Source organism: Stegostoma tigrinum, chromosome 5 (genome assembly GCF_030684315.1).
Source record: "Stegostoma tigrinum isolate sSteTig4 chromosome 5, sSteTig4.hap1, whole genome shotgun sequence".
Classification (NCBI taxonomy): Eukaryota; Metazoa; Chordata; class Chondrichthyes; order Orectolobiformes; family Stegostomatidae; genus Stegostoma; species Stegostoma tigrinum.
The window spans coordinates 117,557,836-117,570,168 of record NC_081358.1 but is presented as its reverse complement, the minus strand read 5'-3'; the positions used below and the strand labels follow the sequence as shown (position 1 = coordinate 117,570,168).

General features: G+C 44.5%; 1 protein-coding gene across 5 annotated transcripts in view; it reads left to right on the top strand.

Moving 5' to 3' along the window:
• Positions 1–1,257: 1,257 nt before the first annotated feature.
• The window catches only part of LOC125452103 (protein spire homolog 1-like), a 200,606-nt gene continuing 189,530 nt past the window's right edge, over positions 1,258–12,333 (top strand). For 3 of the 5 annotated variants that reach the window (XM_048530105.2, XM_048530107.2, XM_048530104.2), the window contains exon 1: positions 1,258–1,789. In XM_048530105.2, the coding sequence (XP_048386062.1) occupies positions 1,510–1,789 (280 nt within the window). In that variant the 5' untranslated portion in view covers positions 1,258–1,509. The remainder of the gene's footprint in view (positions 1,790–12,333) is intronic. The other 2 variants (XM_048530108.2, XM_048530106.2) reach the window with 1 other exon arrangement.

Here is a 12,333-nt window from a genome sequence, read left to right as displayed (position 1 = left end):
TTGGTTTTTTTGATCACTCTTTTGATGTTTTCTGTTTTGGGATGTTTTCCTTGTGGTAAAAGGGTGGTATAAAAGGCAGCTGTTTTTGCTCATACATTATTCACTGCATTTTCATCTATCTGAATTTCCTGTTCCAATAAAATGGGACTGACAATTTGCACAATATCAGATATTAAGGAACCTCTCACTTTGTTCGAAGTAAGGACTCTTTGTCCAGCATTTTGAAAGCTGTGTCTCACACATTCACTTAGCACAGCATCGTCACCCAAAACAATACACTTCCTGATGGTCCTGCCAACTATTTTGAGCATTTGCAGTTCTTATCTGAATTTCAAACAATAACTTCAGTAACAGCTGGCAGGAGGGCAGAATAATTCGTTTTACTTCATCCGTCACCCATTTCTCTTTTTCTTTTATATTGACTCCCTACTTGCTGTTACAATGCAGCAAGTGTGCAGTGTATCAAATAGTTACAAGGAATGTAGTTCTCCAATAATAGTCTAATCACTTGCATTTAACATTCCACACCATCATCATACTGGGGTTTTACCGCTGACTAAAAACTGATTTAAACCAGCTCCAAGCATAGGTCAGAATCTAGGAACCCTGCAGTGAGTAACTCATCTCCTGACTCCCCAAAGCCTGTATATCATCTACAAGGCACAAGTAAGGAGTGGGATGGAAATAAGCCCCACTTGTCTGGATGGGTGCAGCCCCAAAAACACTCAAAAAGCTCGACACCATCCAGGACAAAGCAACCTGCTTGCTTGGCACCACTTCCACTCCCTCCACATCCGACACACAGTAGCAACAGTGCGTACCATCTACAGGACATACCGCAACGACTCACAAAGCCTCCTTCAATGGCACTTCACAAACCTGTTGGCTCTACCACTTCCAAGGACAAGGGGAACAGATGGGCGGGAACACCTCCACCTGCAGGTACCCCCTCCAAACCATTCACCATCCTCACTTGGAAACATAGCACCGTTAAGCGTAGCTGGGTCAAAATCCTAGAACTGCCTGACAGCACTGTGGGTATACCCACGCCAAAACAAAAAGGGCTGCAGTGATTTAAGAAGGAAGCTCACCGCCACTTTCTTAATGGGAGGTAGGGATGGGCGATGAATGCTGACCCAGGCAGAGACGCCCACATTCCTGCGAATTAATAAATCGAAACTAACATAAACATGGAAAATGCAAGCTAAGGAGGCGGGCTTTTGGACCACATAGCAGGAGCGCTCTCTGGCTCCCAGGCAGAGACAGAGTCATATGATTGGATTTAATCAGAAGCCGCTGGAAGAGGTTGGTTTATGCATGAGGAGCTGGCATTGTGGCTGTGCTGCTGTAGAACATTCCCTGTCACCGCGATAATGACAATGATGCAGAGGTTGGAGAAGACGGTGCCGGTTTTATTCCCACTGCCGATGGTGTAGAGAAGGTTTCGCTGCTGTTGTGTTCGGATACACATACAAACACAGACACCCAGAGCCTGTGTGTGTGCGGACCATGGCAGAGCGATGCTCCGGGAGCCCGGCCCCGGAATGCGGTGCCCAGGCGGACTCTCAGGACCCGGAATCCCAGGAGCTGTCCCTGGAGCAAATCCTTAAACTGTACAACCAGCCGCTGAATGAGGAGCAGGCTTGGGCCGTGTGCTACCAATGTTGCAGCAGCCTGCAGCGCCAGCGGCGGCCCGGAGACACGCAGCTATTCCCGGGCAGGCTGAGCGGAGCCAGGACTGTCATTCTGCTGCGAGACGGCAACATCAGCATCAGGAGCGAGGAAGCAGGTACGAGACGCCCCGGAAAGAACAACGAGAGCAGGAGCTGAGTATGGAAGTGAAACGTCTTGACAGGAGTGGGGTGGGGGTTGGGGAGGGCTGTCAGTCCCCCTGAATCTCCAGCAAATAAATAAATAGATAAATAGGAAAGGATGAGGGGTGGAAATCGACAGCTGGCGGAGAAGGAAGCTGAAAAATAAAGCGGACTTTATTCAGTAAATTTTCAAGTCGGTGGTGAAGGAGCTAGAGTGGTCTGTTCTCCAAAAAGGCGAGAGGTTGGGAAGGAGGAGTCAGTACTGGGCCCTTTGATGAGAACACAGCTCCTTAGGCGGGTGGGGAAGGATGATATTAGAGCCAACGATATCCACATTCTCTCTCTTCAAGAGAGAGAGAGAGAAGCCACGAAAGTCTGGCGAAACAGGCACGGCGTCAGTGAGCACCAGCAGGGGCTTTGCTGCATTGTTGACAGTGAGAGTCTCTGACTGACTGAGCCAACAAGGTCAGCGGAGCCGCGGGTAAACAAGCTGCAGCCGAGAAGGTCCAATCAAAATTCACAATCGGAGACCTTCATGGACCAGTAAAAAGGCAGGGCGATGCCTGGGTGAAAAAAAACAGGAAAATACCTATCATTAGAAATAAACTGTTGCTGACAAATGATTTTTTAAAAATAATTCATCCATGTGAAATGAATGCCGCTTGGAATTTATTACTCGTCCCCCTATTTGTCCAGAGGGCAAAGAGCCAACCACATTGCCGTGGGTTTGGATTCATATGTAGGTCAGACCGGATAAGGGTGGAAGATTTCATCCTCTAAAGGACATTTGTGGATTTCCCCTGACAATCGACATATTGGCAAACTTTTTATTCCTGATTTTTTAGTGAATTCAGAGTTCATCCTTTACTGCGGTGGAATTTGAACGTGTGTGGCCAGAACATTAGCTAGGAGCTCTGTCCAGTGATATTGCCAATATGCCACTACCTCCCCAAAGTAATAACAAACAAATATAAACACTGATATGTCAAAAATAAAGTTGTGGATTGAAAATACACAGAAGAGTTTGAGGAAAAACAGATAATGCAGCCATCTGAATTGAAAGTAAGAACAGGCCTGGACACAGCCATGCATTTGCATGGCATGACTGCACTGCATTTCAGGATAAGCACATGAATTCCCTGGAATATAAACTGAATTTGCCTCACCCAGTTAATGACTAGCTCTGATCATAATGATTAGCTACGCTCCATAAGGCAGCTCACTGTAGGAACTTACTGGCTATGACCTGCATCTTTTACGGCATATTTAACACAATTGTTGTAAAACAAGAAGTAATAACTGGCCCAGGAGCAGCCTGAAGATGGTTGAGGGAATCGTTGAGCACAACTAAACTCAGGTTTTTGAGAGATAGAAAGATTGGCGGAGAACATACTAGGCCTAATAAGCCTGAAAACAGTGTTGGGTTGGAGGATGAAGGGATGCTAAAGAGGAGTTGAATATAGGCACAACACTTTGATTCTATTAATTTACCTCATATACCTGAAGTCTTTTTAATTGCCCTCGCTTCATAATCTCTTGAGATCTCCAGTCAGGAAAATTTCAACTGACCCAGCTTTTGACAGTCTTTTGAGGGAGTGGATCAGTGATACTCAATAACTTATGTGGGGAACGTGTTTCCTGGTTTCAGTCCTGTATGATCTAACTTCAAGAGCATGCTCCTTGTTCTGGATTTTTGTTTATTGGTGTGAGCCTCTTTAGAGAGCTTACTGGAGAGTATGTATCATCCGTAATCCCAGAGATGGTGATTATGAAGCACCAATGTAACTTCATAGGGCATTTCAAAGGTAGTTAAGAGTCAATAGGGGAGGCAATGACCTAGTTGTATTATCACTGGACTGTTAATCCAGAGACCCAGATAATATCCTGGGGACCCGGGTTTGAATCCCGCCACGGCAGATGGTGGAATTTGAATTCAATAAAATATCTGGAATTAAGAATCTAATGAGCATCAATCCATTTTTGGTTGTTGGAACAAACTCATCTGGCTCGTTAATGACCTTTAGGGAAGGAAATTGCCATCCTTACCTTGTCTGGCCTCCATGCCCATAGCAATGTGGTTAACTCTGAACTGCCATCTAGGCAATTAGGGATGGACAATAAATACTGCCTAGTCAGCAATGCCCTCATGCCATCTAGGCAATTAGGGATGGGCATTAAATACTGCCTAGTCAGCAATGCCCTCATCCTACTAATGAATAAAGGGAAAAAAATACACATTGATGTGGTTTGGGAGTCATATGTCGGCCAGACCAGGTAAGGATGGCAGATTTCCCTATCAAGAAGTACATTAATAAACTAGATGGATTTTATTACAATCCAGTTGTTTCATGTTTCACTGTTACTGATAATAGCTTTCTCTGAAAATTTTTCCTATTTTATTTAATGAGCTGAACTCAGTTCACTAACTGCAATATAATAAAATGTGAGGCTGGATGAACACAGCAGGCCAAGCAGCATCTCAGGAGCACAAAAGCTGACGTTTCGGGCCTAGACCCTTCATCAGAGAGGGGGATGGGGGGAGGGAACTGGAATAAATAGGGAGAGAGGGGGAGGCGGACCGAAGATGGAGAGTAAAGAAGATAGGTGGAGAAGGTGTGGGTGGGGAGGTAGGGAGGGGATAGGTCAGTCCAGGGAAGACGGACAGGTCAAGGAGGTGGGATGAGGTTAGTAGGTAGCTGGGGGTGCGGCTTGGGGTGGGAGGAAGGGATGGGTGAGAGGAAGAACCGGTTAGGGAGGCAGAGACAGGTTGGACTGGTTTTGGGATGCAGTGGGTGGGGGGGAAGAGCTGGGCTGGTTGTGTGGTGCAGTGGGGGGAGGGGATGAACTGGGCTGGTTTAGGGATGCAGTGGGGGAAGGGGAGATTTTGAAACTGGTGAAGTCCACAATGATACCATATGGCTGCAGGGTTCCCAGGCGGAATATGAGTTGCTGTTCCTGCAACCTTCGGGTGGCATCATTGTGGCAGTGCAGGAGGCCCATGATGGACATGTCATCAAGAGAATGGGAGGGGGAGTGGAAATGGTTTGCGACTGGGAGGTGCAGTTGTTTGTTGCGAACTGAGCGGAGGTGTTCTGCAAAGCGGTCCCCAAGCCTCCGCTTGGTTTCCCCAATGTAGAGAAAGCCGCACCGGGTACAGTGGATGCAGTATACCACATTGGCAGATGTGCAGGTGAACCTCTGCTTAATGTGGAATGTCATCTTGGGGCCTGGGATGGGGGTGAGGGAGGAGGTGTGGGGACAAGTGTAGCATTTCCTGCGGTTGCAGGGGAAGGTGCCGGGTGTGGTGGGGTTGGAGGGCAGTGTGGAGCGAACAAGGGAGTCACGGAGAGAGTGGTCTCTCCGGAAAGCAGACAGGGGTGGGGATGGAAAAATGTCTTGGGTGGTGGGGTCGGATTGTAAATGGCGGAAGTGTCGGAGGATAATGCGTTGTATCCGGAGGTTGGTAGGGTGGTGTGTGAGAACGAGGGGGATCCTCTTGGGGCGGTTGTGGCGGGGGCAGGGTGTGAGGGATGTGTCGCGGGAAATGCGGGAGACGCGGTCAAGGGCGTTCTCAATCACCGTGGGGGGGAAGTGATTGAGAACGCCCTTGACCGCGTCTCCCGCATTTCCCGCGACACATCCCTCACACCCCGCCCCCGCCACAACCGCCCCAAGAGGATCCCCCTCGTTCTCACACACCACCCTACCAACCTCCGGATACAACGCATTATCCTCCGACACTTCCGCCATTTACAATCCGACCCCACCACCCAAGACATTTTTCCATCCCCACCCCTGTCTGCTTTCCGGAGAGACCACTCTCTCCGTGACTCCCTTGTTCGCTCCACACTGCCCTCCAACCCCACCACACCCGGCACCTTCCCCTGCAACCGCAGGAAATGCTACACTTGTCCCCACACCTCCTCCCTCACCCCCATCCCAGGCCCCAAGATGACATTCCACATTAAGCAGAGGTTCACCTGCACATCTGCCAATGTGGTATACTGCATCCACTGTACCCGGTGCGGCTTTCTCTACATTGGGGAAACCAAGCGGAGGCTTGGGGACCGCTTTGCAGAACACCTCCGCTCTGTTCGCAACAAACAACTGCACCTCCCAGTCGCAAACCATTTCCACTCCCCCTCCCATTCTCTTGATGACATGTCCATCATGGGCCTCCTGCACTGCCACAATGATGCCACCCGAAGGTTGCAGGAACAGCAACTCATATTCCGCCTGGGAACCCTGCAGCCATATGGTATCAATGTGGACTTCACCAGTTTCAAAATCTCCCCTTCCCCCACTGCATCCCTAAACCAGCCCAGTTCATCCCCTCCCCCCACTGCACCACACAACCAGCCCAGCTCTTCCCCCCCACCCACTGCATCCCAAAACCAGTCCAACCTGTCTCTGCCTCCCTAACCGGTTCTTCCTCTCACCCATCCCTTCCTCCCACCCCAAGCCGCACCCCCAGCTACCTACTAACCTCATCCCACCTCCTTGACCTGTCCGTCTTCCCTGGACTGACCTATCCCCTCCCTACCTCCCCACCCACACCTTCTCCACCTATCTTCTTTACTCTCCATCTTCGGTCCGCCTCCCCCTCTCTCCCTATTTATTCCAGTTCCCTCCCCCCATCCCCCTCTCTGATGAAGGGTCTAGGCCCGAAACGTCAGCTTTTGTGCTCCTGAGATGCTGCTTGGCCTGCTGTGTTCATCCAGCCTCACATTTTATTATCTTGGAATCTCCAGCATCTGCAGTTCCCATTATCACTAACTGCAATCGTGGGATTCGAACTCATGTTTCACTAACTTTGTGCCTAGGCCTCTGGATGGCTAGTCCAGGAGTGTTATCACTATACTACCAAAACTGTACATATTCCCTCACTATGGGAGAGAGATTCTATGTGTATTGACCCAGTAAATTCCTTCATCAATCATCCTCAATCTTAAAAACTCAAGGAAAGAAAATCCAGATTTATGCAATCTATCATTGTAGATTAATACCTTAAGACCTGGAGTGATTCTGAAAAATCAGAACCGTATCCTTTTTGTGTGACAATCATTAAGTCCTAGAGCTTTGTTTGTCAGAAATCCCGTTTGTTTTACCATTACCATATGTTTAAAATTAAATCCATTCTGTTCCTCAACTTAAACATTTCATTTGATCTTAGCCGGAACTCAGTGGGTATCAGTTCACCCACTGTCTCAGCAAATTTCAGATCAAAGGTCTAGTCCAGAAACAAAAGCACATCATTTAGGCTGAAACTGAAATGCAATATCAAGGCTCTGCAGCATTGGCAGCAGTATTGTCTTTTAAACTTATTCAATTTGCATTTAAATTCCTTTAATATATTCAGAATAGCTTTCGGAAAAGATGTTTTATAATCAACAAGAGAACTGACTATATTGGATATTGTCTTGTGTAACCACAAAAGAAATGTTTAATAACCTGACAGTAGTGGAGATATTAACAAAAAGTTACCATAAAACAATTAGATTTGATATTAAGGACCAGATTTCTGCCTTTAAAATGGGAAGGCAAATCAGCAAATTTCCTAACTTGGTACAATTGATTATTTTAAAAGGGCATTACTTTCAATGCAAGGAAAATACAAAGGCTAATCACAATATTTTCAGCAGGGGTAGGATACAATTGGCCCCACCATCTTTGGCGACCACACAGGTGGATGCACACTAAGGCAGGCTGGTTGGGAGGTCTGCTGTTGTCTCTTGAGACTTTAATGCAGTTTTACCAAACGTTAAATAAAAACGGAAAGAATTGTGGATGCTGTAAATCAGAAACAAAAACAGAAATTGCGAGAAAAGCTCAGCAGGTCTGGCAGCATCTGTGCAGAGAAATCAGAGTTAACATTTTGGGCCTGGTGACCCTTTCTTAGAACTGGGTCAGAGAAATTGAAGTGACCAATGCCATGTTGACAGTTCTCAAAGAACTAAGTTGAGTGCAGGTAAAAGGCCAGGGGTGGAAGGAGAGTGTGGGAGTTGGATGAAGGGGTCTGTGGGATGGGGAGAGGGCTCTTGTCCAAAGCAACAGGCACAGAGGTGAAGGCAATGGAGGAAGAGTTCAACATCATGTTGTGACTGAAATTCATTAAGGACGGGACGCAGAGGGATAAAATTGAGACCTTTGCTGAGTACAGAACGTGATTATTTCATGAAATGTGGTTAGGCCCTTCAGCCCTCACTGCACTGACCCTCCCCACACCATCTCAAACCCCAAACTACTTCTACAGTCACTCAAGCCCTTTCATGCTATCTCCATAGGGAATTATCTAGCTTCTTATATGTGTAGACCTCAAGAACCACGCAGAGATGAATAAAATTAAACTTTTAACAATCCAAAAAGAACTTGATGCATACTTGATATTGAAAAAATTTCATTAATGAAACCCATTCAAATAAGCAAACAATAATCTAGTCTAACCAAATGAAAGTCAGCCAACCCTTTAATAATCCTTAACATTGTTAGTCAAACGGGGAAAATTAACCACCCTACTGAGCTAAGTGTTTTTCAAACTTTTCAAATGTAGCCAAGAATTTGTAATTGATGTAATTGTATTAACAACGCTTGGGAAGTGGCAGCACTGAATTCTATTGAAACTGAGGGAACAGATGCCTAATGTGTTTTTAGATGCCAAACTAGATGGCCTGACAATGAATGGACTCTAGCAGTGGATGTCTTTTTCTTTATTACTTCTGAAATCTGCAGCCTTTTTAGACTTTTAAAGGGCTGGGGATTTAAATAGCTTCATATTATCGCACTTAAACGGACCTTATCTCACTTTCACATGTGCTTCTGACTTCCCCATAAATTCATGTCATCTGTACAAGTGTAAGATTCTAGGAACAGTAGAAGTGGGGTTAGTTTCAACTCTATTTTAAACAGCTTTGTCAATTTCGGGTTTCCTGCTTGTGTTTTATGCTGCACCCCTTTTTCTTGCCAACAAAAAAAATAGGATCTGCTAGAAATGGACACTCAGATCCAGGTTTATCTCAGGTTTTTTTTGAGGCCTCGAAAGTCAAACAGCTTGCGTGAAAATTCAGCCTGAAGTTACAGTCAGAATGAAGAGACATTGACCAAGTTGTTAAGTCTACTGAAGACGAAGTAAAATTAACCAAACATACTTAAATTGTTACTGGGTAAACTTGCAGATAAAAAGTGGAATGGCAAGTATTCAAGGAAATCTTTGGGTTGATATGAAATAGTACAGAGCTCTAAAAGGCAATGTTGCACCTGTTAGACAGCCACATTCAAAAATGAGCTAAGAAACATTTTAATGCAGAAGGAAAGTTATGAAAAATACATTTAATACACAGAGATATATGGTAGTCCAGGAAATCCAGTCCCCTCAGGTACTCAGATACCATGGCACTATTTGAAGAGGTACAATTTTCTTTCAGTGCTCCCTGTTTCACTGTTAACTATTTTGTGTTTTTTTGTTTTTGCTTTTCCTGCCTCTTCCAGTACACTGGGCTATCACTTTTCCCTTTTTAAGATGTATCTTAATAGCTTGCATAATACTTCTTTCTGTCATGATACTGTCGCTTAGCTCATTTGTTGACAATGATTGCCTAAAAGTGGAGTTTTTGCCATTTAGGGTTGTGGACAGTTCTTTTTCAGTCTCAGACCAATTATTTCCTTGAATACTTTCCATTCCCATCATTTGTATGTTCACACAGTAACAGATTAGACCAATTTACTTGAATTTAGTTCACCTTGCTGAAATTTAACACCTTGTTTGATGGCTCACCCTTTACACTTTCAGACTTAATATCAAATTCAATGATTCTACAGTAATTAATTGTAAACTGCTGTAGTAGTGTGAAATGGTTAAGTAATTCTATGTGGTCACTGAGCATTAAATCCAATATGGCCAATTCCATTTTTGGTTTTAAAACAATCTGTTCTAGAAGACTCTGCTGAATATGTTCAAAGAATTCACACAGGATGACTGTGGCTCAGTGTGTAACATTGTTGTCTCTGAGTCAGAGGTTTATGGGTTTAAGCTGTACCGAAGAGTTATGAGCATGATATTCAGACTGACACTCCAGTATGGCAGTGAGGAAGTGAGGCACTATTTGAGTTGCCACCATCCCAGTGACAATTCTGAGCAAATTCCTATATACTATCTCATTTAACTGTAAAAGATCCCAGGCACTATTTTGAAGAAATGCAGAACAATTGTCCCTGACCAACATTTGTCCACAAAGAACAAGGCAAAAATAGCTTATCTGGACATTTTATATTGCTATTTTTGGCATTTTCCTTTGTACAAATTGGCTGCTGTCTGCTCTGGGCAATATTAATGCCGTTTCTCTCACAATTTAGCTGCTCTTCCTAAAGAGCTTGCAGTCTGGAATGTTTAGCTCCCACTCATAACCTGGAGCCTTAGCTGTGTACCAACTGGGCATAGAGGCAAAGGCAATGGAAGAAGGGTTCAGCATTATGCCCAGTCATGTTTTCAGCTACAATCCCCAACAACCTCTCACAGTATCTTTCAGCTATCTACAACTTGAGATGTGCCAATCCCCTACAAACCTCTCACAGTATCTCCTAAGACTTTCCTAAAACCTACTTCTTTCATTAAGGTTTTGTCATATGCCGTAATGTCTCCTTTTGTTTTTGGCTCAGTGTTATCTTTGTCTGCTTGTCATCCTGTGAAGTACTTTGAGATATTTTTCTGAATTTATGATACTATGTAAATGCACACTTTTTTTATGCAGACATGCTCTAGGCGTGATCTATGAACAGGATTGGAATGCAATAGTGGGAGAAACTATGATTAAAAACTGAAGGGAGGGCACACAGGACAAGAAATGACATGGACTATGCTCACAACTCATGGAGGATGTTATTTGAGACTTTGATTTGACTATTTCAGTAAGGGGGAGGGATGTAAAGATCATTGGGAAATTACACAGGGAGTTGGGTGTGGGCCTGGCAGGTGACACTTAGGCCAGCTGGAAATTAACAGGAAGGGTGAAGGTGTAGTGGATGGTTTGAGGAGAGAGCTAATGAGAGTTGAATTCTTGAAGAAAGGGAATTATTTTGAGATGCAATCAGGGAAGGGAAGTTAAGTGGTCAGGGTTAATGAGAAAGGCATTAAAGAGAATCAGAACATACTCAAGGCCAACATAATTTCAGACATGTTCTAAGACCTGGTTTGGAACGTCTACCTGCATTATGTGCTTGGATTCTATGTTCTTAAGTAAATATGGATAAAACACCTACTGGCAATTTGTTTTTTATGAAGACTTTTAATTAAGTGAGCATTGGTTAACCAGTATCAATTGGAAAAAGAACCAAAGGAGAACTGAGGACACTCTTACGTGAGTTGTAATGATCTAGACTGCTCTGCCTAAATGGCTGGTAGAAGCAGATTCAAAAGTAGCACTCAGGAGAGAATAGATGAAGCATAATGTGGAAAAATATGAACTTTCCCACTTTAGCAAGAACAGAAAAACAGCACTTTACTTAAGTGGAGAGATTATGGAACCCTGAGGGATCAGAATGTCCCGATGCATGAATCACAAAAAAGCTAGTATATAGGTACAGCAAATGATTAAGATGGCAAATGGAATGTTGTTGTTGTTTATTGCAGTGGGAATGGAATACAAAAGTAGTGATGTTTTTCAGAACGTGAGTGAGGTCACAACTACAATCCTGTGTGCACTTTTGATCTCTCCTCTGATGCTGCTTGGCCTGCTGTGTTCATCCAGCTCTACACCTTGTTATCTCAGATTCTCCAGCATCTGCAGTTCTTTCTGTCTCTGAAGCAATGAGCACCTGAATGCTGGACAGAGCATTTCCAAGAACTCGTCAACTGTAATACCAATGTTAACTTAGAAATCATGAACCAAATCACCCACTGGCCATCTGATGAAGTGGGATTGCCCTTACCTCTGTGCAAAAGGTTCAGGTTCAGAGGCCCACCTGTCTCAGAGGTGTGTTGTAATTAGATTAGATTAGATTAGATTCTCTACAGTGTGGAAACAGGCCCTTCGGCCCAACAAGTCCACACCGACTGTCAGAGCACCCCACCCAGACCCATCCTCCTATAACCCACACACCCCTGAACACTATGGATAATTCAGCATGGCCCATCCATCTAGCCTGCATCTTTGGACTGTGGGAGGAAACCGGAGCACCCGGTTTCTGTACATAGTGATTATATAGTATGGTTGTAAAGAAGACCCAACCAGCATGAGAGGGATTATTTACAGTGGAGATATAAGCCCTGTGAAAAGCAGTAAATAGTCTCTAACAAAACATTCCATTTTCTGTGTTAACTGTCACAAGTAAACTTGGAGGTTCTCCAACAAGGAAGAAAAGTTGATAAAGTTAGGAGTGCTAGATTTAAGGTGATGAAAGATTTTGATAGATAATGACTGTGCTTTCTGACAAGTGGATCGATAGATTTATAATAATTGGCAAAGATTTTCAATGGCGGATAGGGTGGATTTCTTTCCTTAAAATTATTAGGATTTGAGAATTTCCT